This window comes from Echinops telfairi, unplaced genomic scaffold, assembly GCF_000313985.2.
Source record: "Echinops telfairi isolate 266 unplaced genomic scaffold, ASM31398v2 ScPeMD7_3533;HRSCAF=4204_1, whole genome shotgun sequence".
Taxonomy (NCBI): Eukaryota; Metazoa; Chordata; class Mammalia; order Afrosoricida; family Tenrecidae; genus Echinops; species Echinops telfairi.
In genome coordinates, this window is record NW_022107432.1 from 22,559,924 (window position 1) to 22,571,111 (window position 11,188).

General features: G+C 49.8%; 1 protein-coding gene across 1 annotated transcript; it reads right to left on the minus strand.

Moving 5' to 3' along the window:
* On the minus strand, positions 1-4,872 carry LOC101647652 (MAD2L1 binding protein). The gene is made up of 3 exons (XM_045294893.1): positions 4,821-4,872; positions 4,107-4,360; positions 1-2,410 (listed from the first exon to the last, which is right to left on the minus strand). Exons 1-3 carry the CDS (start codon positions 4,870-4,872, stop codon positions 1,901-1,903), a joined length of 816 nt encoding a protein of 271 aa, XP_045150828.1. The 3' UTR covers positions 1-1,900.
* Positions 4,873-11,188: the final 6,316 nt, after the last annotated feature.

Consider the following 11,188-nt stretch of genomic DNA (forward strand, 5'->3'; position numbering starts at 1 on the left):
AACTCACGGGGGCAGTTCTGCCCTGTCCTGTATGTAGGGTCGCTATGAGTCAGAATTGTGAGTGTGGTCCATTTGGATCTGCATCCACATAGCTCCAACACCAGCAGGGAGAGAGGGTCCTGTCTCCCGCTGGCATTCAGGAAGTGTCATGTTCTCCTTCCCTTGGGACAAAGAGCTTCCCCACTTGGTGCTGATGGACAGCATCTAGCAGAGAAAGGAGGATCAAGATGGCTGGGGGGGAACTGCTGCAGGTAGGACAGGGCTTGCTTACAGACAAGTCCACAGTTCCACGAGGCCCTGCAAATGCACTTTTACTTTTTCTCAGCCCTCACACCACAGGCGCGTAGAGCCCTGTTCTCCTGCATTTGAGGGGCAGAATGGGTTAGGTTCACCAGGAACATTTAGACCCCAGAAGAGTTTGTGGGAGATTGCTGGGTCCTCATGATGGTCTGATTCCCATGAGATGTTTAAGTGGTGGCGGCCATGCTGCAGCACCTGTGTGGACGGCTCAGCAGCAGCACTCCGGGCTCCAGCTGAGCACACCTGGTGCCGCTCTAGCTCAGCCTGCAGGGAGCGCCTCTCCTCTCAGCATTCTTGCAGCACCTTCACTTCCCGACACACAAGCTCAAGGTCAGAGCACTCCCCTTCGTCAGAGTGGTCCCACTGTCATGGCCAGCTTCATGCCTTACCAGACTTTTGCCCGCATCAGAGGTGATCTCTGCTCTGGGAAGACAGACCTAACAGTCACAAAACCGTAACCGCTGCGGGATCTCCAACAACTCGGGAGACTCGCCACCCATAGGAATGATCTGCAGAGGCAATGGACTCTCAATCTGGGACTTTCTGCGGCAGGAGTTGGGTGGTCAGGAACTTGAGTGGCACTGATCTATCTCATGGCACCCCCCAGCCAGGGGTGTGGCCAAACAGGCACCTGGCGCCTTTGTGCTGTACTGGAAGCTTCCCCACACAGCCTCCACTTCTGTGAGCTCTGGAGATTTGCCCTGAGGGCAACTGAAGTTGGATTCAGATGGGCACCCACCCTCCCTGGCCTGGCTGCTTTTCCACTGGGTCCACCGGGAACTGTTTTCTCTGGTCAGCAGTCAAGTTTCAGCTGAAGGGGGTGCCCGCTGTTCTCTCAGTTGTGTACAGAACTCCACCCTTGTCTCCCAAGGAGGTAATCTTGACTCTCGTCTGGAGGAATAGCCTAATGGCATTTCCTAAAAACTTGAAATAAAGAATACACACGCAAAAAAACCCAGTATGTGCCAAGGAGAGGAAGCGTCAGCTCAGTGCAAAGAGTCAGCTGAAGAGGCCCCCGGTTCCAGCTCCGCTATCCTTCCAGTCTGACAGGTTCAGTACTTGCCAAGCACTGTACTTTCCAGTTTGGCCTGGGGCTGATGAAGACCAAGAACCACGAGTAATAAAAGCCTGGAAATCCTGGAGCAGAAGAGGCCAAATACTCTAGTTATAGAAAGGAGAGTCTCTGACCCAAAGGTTTTTCAGGGAAATTTTGTATGAATTCATTCATTTTATATTTAAGCTCATGTATCACACATACGTTATGTTCCAGGTAAAAAATCCCAAAAGGCCTCACAGAAAGCAGAAACGCGCCTCCTTCACAGGTGGGTTCACGTGCCACACTTGCTCTCCCACCCCACACGGAACCCCTGGGCCGGGGACCCTAGGGAAGATCAATCCTGTGATTCAAAGGGATGCTGCTCACAAGGGATCTGACCATCAGTCTGCCAGAAGCCTGAAGAGAGACGGCAGGCAGCCAGACCTGGTCTTCCTCCTCCACTGGGAGGCAGATCCAGCGCTCGCCTGCGCTGGAACACTCGGTGCCCCAGCAGGGGAGATAATCCAGCCATCGTGTTTCATGATCAGGAGACACCTTCACTCACTAGTGGAAGCCTTTAAGTGTCACTGGGGCCTGGAACCAGATGTAATCCTCCCAAGCTGTGGTTGGGATGGGTGGCCTGCCACAGGACAGGGTCACAGTCAGCTTGTGGCCCCGGCTGGGCACTCGGTAGTTGAGCTTGGGTCGGAACCAATCCTCCGCACAGTCTCGATGCCCCATGGCCATGATGATGGTGCCCATGAGTGGAGGAGCCTGCAGCTCACTAAAGGCATCAGCCATGAAAATGGCTCGGAAGAGGCGGCGCAGACAAGCCGCTGTGTTGATGCCCTGCTCCATACTGTCAGGAACGAGTCGGGACAAATCGAGCTCGTAGAGCTCCTTGGGGCTTAGGACACTACCCCCCAGGAGGATCAACACTCGGGGTACTAGTGTCCGGGCAAAGAGGCTTTCCAGGTGACTGAAGACGCTCTCCAGTTCAGCCAGGGCTTGTTGGCACTTCCTGCTGCTCATCTCCGCAGCAGTCCAGGGTTTCTTCCTCACCACGTCTTCTGCCTGTGGGAGAGAAAGCCAAGGCAGGGGGCGTTACTGCCCCAGGGAGAACCCTTTCCCAGACACTGGGTTTCATCAGAGGGCCTTCTATCAAAAGGGAGAGTGTCTGCATGGTACAAAATCTCAATTCTCCCCATGCCTTTGTCTGCAAAGACGGCACTCCACACCCGGAAGGGCATCAGAAAGAAACCATTCACACAGTCAGGGGGAGGCGGCGGCATGGCAGAGGGGATAACCAGGATGGGCGAGGCATGGTCTACTAAGGGTGATTCTGGATCAGGCTTTCCAGTCAAACAGAGCAAACTGCTCTCCTGTTCAGTGGTGCTCCCACCTGAATGCTGGGGTGGGAGGAAAACCCACAAAGCCAAACTCACTGCCATCAAGCAGATTCCAACTAGTTTCCAAGGGTGTAACTCTTTACAGAAGTAGAAAGCCTGTCTTTCCCCCAAGGAGCGGCTGGTGAATCAAGTTGCTGCCTTGGACTGAGCAGCCCAGCAAACGTAACCTCTTACTCTACCAGGGCTGCTTGAGAGGAAAGGCATCCATGAAGAAAGAGCAGGAGGGAAAGAGACACACTCCCAAGGGCAAAGAGAACTGGAGAGGAGACACGGTGACCAAGGGGCAGCAACAACTGTTTAAAAAGTAGAACACTGATGGAAGGGTCTGAGTTCAAAAGATAGACTCTCAAGGGCAGGCAGAGAGGACCCCATCAGAAGCAAGCCAGTTCACTCTGCTGAACCGCAGAGGGCTCTAGAACTGGCAGTACTGGGCACTGCAGAAGGCAAGAGTGAGCACAGGGAGCTGGGTGGGAATCTGTGCCAAGCCCCCTAAGACTGCCTGCCAAGCCCCCAACCCCCAGAGAAGCCTGATGTTTGGGGTCTCCCCGACAAAGAAGCCACCAGGTTCCCCACCCAATCTCCTTAGAGTGAAATCCATCAGCTCACAAGGCCCAACCACACACACAGCTTGCAATCACCTTCCAAGGACTTGCTTTTAAATATCCCTCAGCCTGAGGAAGAACCAATATGCTAGCCAGAGACCAAAACTGACGGGGAAAGGAATCTGGCAGAAATGGAGACATGCCAAGGAACAGAGGGGAAATAATGAAAAACATAAACATTAAAAAACATTGTGCGTATTAGGCTCGAATAAGAGAAGTCACACAGCAAGGAGAATGGGGTCTATTCAAATGAAGCACACACAGATCACCAAGGTGTTAAGAGCATAAAGTCCAGTTCTTCTCGCAGAGCATAGAAAGACAAAAAAGGCACGGAGCTGAAACTGTGGAGGGAAAAGATATCAGAAGAGTCAGTTCAGGAAGTCCAGGAATATAACACACCATCCGAGTTTCATAAAGAGACAACAAGAGGAACACTCAGGAAGACTACAGTGGGGCAAACATGAAGTGTTTGGGGTAGGGGGCGGGGACCGCACTTCCAGTTCCCTGCTGAGTGGGCACCGACTCATCCCCTCATCGACTCATCCCCTCATCTCCTCGATGGTGCGAGTTTGAGCGCCCACACTGGGAAACCCAGGAGATGGACTGACACTGCAGTAATGGGCACAGGACCTGCGTGAGGATGGCACAGGGCGGGCAGGGCTTTGTTCCGCCGTGTATTGGGTGGCTATGGGTCCGACCACCTCGATGGCACCTAACCACCGTGACCGAGCACCGCTTTCCCGGAACGCGAGCGCCTACCTGTACAGGTTTGCGGTAGAAGTGCTTCAGCTGCTCATAGGGCAGGGGGAGTTGCTGGCGTTGATACATAATGTGCTTTATAAGTTCGCAAGTAAACCGGCAGCAGCCTTCCGGGCTCACGGGCCCCGGAAACACCACAGGCACCATGGGGCAGAAGCGTTCCGGAGGGCTGAGCGGTCCTCGGGCGGCGGCACTCTCCAGCAGGTCTACCTGCGCCCCGTGGGTCTCCTCGGCTTTCTCACGCCACTCCAATCCTGGCGTGTCGACAGGGGGAGAGGGCGAAACGCCCGGCGCAAGGGCTCGAGTCAGCCTTCACTCCCTTCGGGCCACCAGACCGGTCACCGCCGCGCAGTGGACAGCCGGACGGACACACACACGCACACACACACTCCCCCCGCGGCCTCCAGCGTGGCCCGTGACAGCCAGGGGGTCCCGAACCCGCTCGCCTCCCACGTCGGGGGCGGGGGCTCTTCGGGGGCCGCGGCGGATCTCAGGGATCTGGGGCAGTGACTCAAAAGGAAGTGGGGTCGAAGCGCCGAGAGGAAGAGGAGGGAGTGGGGGGCAGGAGCCGGTCGGAGGCAGGGCCGCGGCAGAAAGCAGCAAGTGGGCGACGGGCCGGAGAGGACGGAGCTGGGGACAGGGGGCTGGGGAGGGCGGGCTGCCGGTGCGAAACGGGTGCTCACGGCTCCTGGGGCTCGGGCACCCTCGCCTTACCTGGGACGGCGGCCGGGGACAGCGCTTCCGGCTCCGGCTCCGGCGCCGCCATGACGACCTCCTGCCCCCGCGCCCCGCGGTTTGAATGCGCGCCCCGCGGGGCATCATGGGAAGGCTGCGCATCCCTTCGGGATTGGCTGGGCAGGAGGAGGGCGGGGAAAGAGGCCGGACGTGGGAGGCTGGGCCCCGCGTACCTCCCTAAGCCATCCAATGGGTCACGACTCAGAGCTACCAGCATGAAGACCTGCCCAGCATGAAGACCTGCCCCTTTCTCCCTCTCCCACCCTAATCGACATCCAGCCTCTCCTTCCCGCAGTAGCCGCTGATCGCTGCCTCCCGAAGCACACCTACCTGCGCTCTCTGCTCACTGTGCACCTACTTCGTGCCCGACTTTGCCCTAGCTGCTGGAGACCCAGATGCGCACTAGACGCTGGCCCTAGTTTCAAAGGGGTTCATTGCCTTTCTATGCAATGCAATGTGATGATGAATTATACCATGCACGGGCTATGGAAGCAAAGAATAGGGGCATCTAAGTGGTTAGCGCGTTGGGCTGCGATCCGAAGAGCTGGCACTTCAAAACTACCAGCAGCTCTGCAAGAGAAAGACTTGGCTTTCTACACCTGTAAACAATTACTGTCTCGCTAACCCACTTTTGGGGGGAGAGGGGGGCTGTGAATCAGCCTCAACTCCATGGCAATGAGTTTTTTGTTTGTTTGTTTAACCCTAATGGGGAGGGGGGAGGGCGGTCACAGAGGAAACTAGGCCAAAGAAGCTGGCACCCGCAGAATGGGTACATGAGCCAAGTAAAGAGAATGACCTACTGTTGCAGAAGACCTTGAAAGACAAGAGCATGCTCTTGTCAAGAAATGAAAGAACATAGATTATGAACAGTTTGAGCTGGGGCCCGGCAGGACCTGGCTTTACCTTGATCCTGTAAAGGAGGGGGAGGCTTGAAGGCTTTAAACAGGGTGTGGCACGATTACATTTTAATAAATCTATAGTCTCTTTACTGATCCATAGGGCTACATGAAGAATACGAGCGGAAGCAGAGACACCAGAGGGAGGTACAGATACCAGTTGGAGGTAGGGACTGCAATTACCCAAGTTCATGGTGAAAGACACCCTGAGGAAACAAACCACAGGAGGGTGGGCAGAGTTGGGTAAACTCGAAGGATGTTGGTTGAGTTTGATGTCTCCATAGGATTACAAACTAAAGGTGTTCAGGAAAGTCATCTGGGATACAAGCATGCATTTGAGGGTTATCAATATGGTTGTAGATAAGTTCACTGCAGAGAACTATGTAGATTCAGGATGTGTGCAGCCAGGATCCTGAAGCCATGAATACTTAGAGGATTCTCAGAAAGAAGAACCCATGTTAAAGACTGATAAATAGCCAGAGAGGAATTAAAAAGTAGGCACGTGTTGGATCAAAAAAAAAAGAGCCTGCTATCAAGTCGATGGAGACTCATAACCAAGACAAGAGTGTGATGCAGGAAGTAGAGTAGGTCAAAACATACCATCAACGTGATGATTCATGCAGTATGGTATTGACTCCGGGATAAACAAACTAATAAAACAGAAAAGAGTTCAGAAGTAAGCCTATGTTATGTGAGGAGCTTCATATGAAGGGTGATTTCCTAAGCAAGTATAGTTAGTTCCTACCTTCACAAGGGTAAGTTCTAGGTGGATTTAAAGATCTAAAGACAAAAAGCAACTCTCAAAAGTACTAGGGAAATATTGAAGAATTATGTAATGTGTGATATAGGTGGTGACTAGGTATGATCCTTAACCAAAACAACACAGAAAGGAAGAATGCTAAGTCTGAGTTTAAAGCGTAGGAAAGACACTGTATATAATCTTAACTAACAAAGTAGCTATGTACTAGAAACAATGTTTGCCAAAGGTGAATAGTCATCATGTATCTATTTATACACACACACACATATACACTGAGGAGGCTTCAAAAGCTTTGTGGGGAAACATAGTTAAAAGAGAATGTTTTTGTTAGGTGCCCTGAAATTGTTTTCAACTCATAAAACCCCCACATGCAGTAGAAAGAAACACTGCCTCCTCCTGCCTCCATCCTCACAATTGCTACTTTCGAGCTCATTGTTGCAGCTACTGTGTCAAGTCATCTTGTTCAGGGTCTTTATCAAGCCTGATGCCCTTCTCTAAGGACTGGTCCTTCCTATTAATGGCCCCAAAGTATGAGAGATGACCTCTTTCCCTCTCCACTTTGAGGGAACATTCCATCTGTACTTCGTCCAAGGCAGATGTTTGTTCTCCTGGCAGTCCAGGAACAGTCAGAATTTTTTTGTCAATATCATATTTCAAAGGTATCATCTGTTCCTTTGGTCTTTCTTCGGTCACAGGCACCTGAGTTCTCAAAGTGACGTCTTAGCACTTTAACATTTTAAAGGGGGTTTCTGCAGATTTGCCCAATACGATTGGAGTTCGTGATCACTACTTCCATGAGTGTTGATTGTACGTCCAAGGGGAAAGAAATCCTTGGTAATTGAGTCTTTTCTCCATTTACCATGTTGTTGTTTACCAGTTGCGAAGATTTGTGTTTGGTTTTACATTATGGTACAATCCATACCGAAAATTTAGCTTAATTCATAACTTCCAGCATCACAGTAACATATAAGGCACCACAGTGTGTGTGTGTGTGTAAGATAGATCCCACAGCCAGGCACCTCACAGGTATCTTATAAATAATTCTTCTAGGAAACTAAATATATGGGGGCCGGAGTGGTGGGGGCTGGGGGGATGGCAGGTGCATGGAGCTTCAAAAGGTGCATAGAAAGGTGGAATTCACAGAGAATGGAGTTTCTCTACAAACTTTTTGAAGTCCCCTTGTGCCACCTTTCATCTCCCAGGACTCTGAGCTCCTGGATATCCATCCTTGGTTAGCCCACTTCACTGCCAGCCTTCTTCTCTAAAAAGAAGGTCTCCACTTAGGAGGCAAGGTATTTGAGATAAACCCACTTCCATCTCGTTGATTCCAACGCACAGGATCCCTGATGGGCACAGTCCAACTGCTCCATTGGGTTTTCCAGGCTGTGCATCTTGACGAAAGCAGACGGCCTCCGTTTTTCTCCCCAGGAGCAGCTGGTGGGTTTGTACCACTGACTATTTGGTTATGAACTGCAGGGCAGTGGACTGCTTAATGTCGTTCTTCTAGCTACAGCCTGTGTGACTCCCACCAAATGACCCTTTCTGATAGGGCTGAGTAAGAGAAGGTGGGAGAAGACACTGATAGGATTCGGCTGTGAGTGCTTGTTACCAGGACTCACTGTGACTGCCATTCTGCCGGGTACAAAGGGAGTTGTCTAAGAAGCAGGAAGAGGAGGTATCACTGCCCAGCAAGAGAAGCGAGCCCGGAGCATTCTTTTTATTTTTTGGACAGCATTCTTGAGATCCTGAATCTGGTTTGTCTTTCTTTTGGGGATCCACCCCCACGGTCAAATGGTTCCTTAAGAGCGGCACGTGTGATTAAAGAAGAAAAAGACGATAGACAGTGAGGCAGAAGCTCGTTCTGATGTCAATATCAGAATCGAGAGAGCGAATGGATTTTCCAATGGGTTTATATAGTCATGAGGCTTGCAAGCCTCCAGCAAGCACATGCGTGCTAGAGTGGGTAGATCATGGAGTGAGTCAGCACTGCAGCCGGGCATGGCCCTGAGCTCACCCCAGGGGAAGCAATCTATCAGAAGGAGGCAACAGAAGGGAGTTAGCAGTATTTTGGGTGGGCTGGACAAAAGAATCTGTTGGTCTTAAAGATGAGACCCGGGCACAGAGTGAGCAACCAGACGCAAGTAGGGGACATCTTTTATGATAGCACCTTCATGGAGGGCTGTTGTGGGGGCATTTTTCAGTCTGAAGATCAGGCCAGAAATTCAGGCCAGCTTCAGAAGGGAATGTGGAACAAGGGCTATCATTGCCAATGCCAAATGGATCTTGGCTGAACGTAGAGAATACTAGAAAGATGTTTACTTGCTTTTTATTGAATGTCAAAACTTTCAATGATGTGGGTTAAAATAAACTATGGGTGACCTTGAGAATGAGAATTCCAGAACACTTCACTGAGCTCATGATGAACCAGGGCATGGATCAAGAGGCAGTTGTTTGAACTGAACAAGGGGATAGTGCATGGTTTAAAACCAGGAAAGGTGTGCTTCAGGGTTGTATCTTCTTAGCATACTTAGTCTTTCTTTCTTTCTTTTAAATCACACTATTCCTACTTACATTGTTATCTGCTACATTGTTACTCAGCATAGGATAACATGAATACATTCATAGTACTCTAACTAGGTATTTCCACATTGAATTCATATTAGGTGTCCTCCCCAATTTAAAGAAGAGGAATAGGTTTAGCGTTCTTTTTGTGTCTTGCTATTGGTATAATAGTGAACATTCCTCTTTCTTTGGAAAAGAACATAATTTTTAAAAGACTCTAAAAAGCTGCCTACTGGCTTGAGGAAGTATTTTAAAGATAGATAATAATCTATTCTTTCCCCAAAAGGGTAAAAAAATTAAGGTAATATTGAGAGTAGCCATCCCAGGAGGGGAAGGGGAAGGTGGGTCGAGATAGAGGGAACCGATCACAATGATCTATCTACAACCCCCTCCCAGGGGGATGGACAACAGAAAAGTGGGTGAAGGAAAGTATCAGTCATGTAAGACATGAAAACAAAAATTTATAAATTATCAAGGGTTCATGAGAGAGGGAGAGGGGGGAGGAGAAAAATGAAAAGCTGATACCAAGGGCTCAAATACAGAGAAAATGTTTTGAAAATGATGATGGCAACAAATGTACAAATGTGCTTGACACATTGGATGGATGTATGGATTGTGATAAGAGTTGTAGGAGCCCCCAATAAAATTATTGGGGATATAGATGGTTTGGGAAGATAAGAAGGAAATGAACTAAAGAAGCCCAGGAAGGTAAAGTATGGAATGGAAGCAATTGTACAACTGAATGTGATATGATTGAACTATGGAATGACATGAAATAGATATTAATACCCAAGTTAACAGCAAATTAATAAAAATAAATAAAAGCCTAAATCCAGGAATGAAAAAAAAAAAAGGTTCGCATCCTACTATATTTATTCAATGTGTTTGCTGAGAAAATAATCTGAGAATCATATGAAGAACTGCAATCTCCAAATCTGCGACCTGTGCTATGCAGGTAACACAACCGTGCTTGCTGGATCACATGAAGAATGACGCAGCATTAGGACAGGAGGAAGGCTTATTAACAACCTGTGCTATGCAGGTAACACAACCTTGCTTGCTGAAAGTGAGGGGGGCTTGAAGCCCTTGCTGATGAAGGATTGCAGCCTTTGATAAGTGAAGTTAACAAAAATCCTCACAACCTGACCAACAGGTAGCATCCTGATAAACAGAGAAAAGATTGAAGTTGTCAAGAATTTCATCTTGCTTGGATCCACAGTCAGTGCTCATGGAGGCGGCATGCAAGAGATCAAATAATGGGTGAATCTGCTGCACAAGCCCTTCTGTAAAGGGTGGAAAACTCAGGATGTTCCTTTGAGCACTAAGGTGAGGCTGACTCAAGCCACGGTATTTTCAATGGTCGTATATGCAAGTGCAAGTTGGAAATTGAATAAGGAAGCCTGAAGAAGAATCAATGCAGTTGAACTTTGGGGCAAAGAATATTCAGAGAACCGTGGACTGCCAAAAGAACAAAGGAGCCTGTCTTGGAAGAAGTACAGTCAGAATGCTCCTTAGAAGCAAGGATGGTGGGACGTCATCTCACTTACTTTGGACAGGTTAGGAGAGACCAGTCCCTCGATAAAGTAGAGGGTCCCTGAAAAAGAGGAAGATCCGTCAAGGAGATGGACAGACACAGTGGCTACCACATTGGGCTCAAACAGAAGAACCATTGTGAGGACGGCCCAGGACGCCGGTGCTTTGTTCTGTGTACACAGGGTTGTTCTGAGTAGGAACAACCACCATTGCTGCGAATTGCAGTGCCCTGGGAAGTCAGGAGAGACAGTAAGGGGTGAAGGTGGGCGTTCCTGTCAGAGGTGATGGAATGGAACAGCAGTTTGGAAAAGTGGAACCTTTGGGATGGATTGAACCTCCACCTTCTTGGGTTGAGTCTTGGGTTCACGTTCATGAACAAAACTGTTGCTTCCCCAGCCCAATGGTACCCCATCATGCCACCAAGGCTTCTAGAATTTGAGAGAGGACACACAATTATGTGTGTTCAGTTGGTTGTAAGGTCCATGTAAGTGAGAGGACAAGTGTCACCAGGCAAGTGTTGCGGGCTGTGGTTATCAGGAGGGCCCAGATGGGAGTGGTGAAGGTACTGGGGAAATGGTCCTAGCTCTCCATCCCCC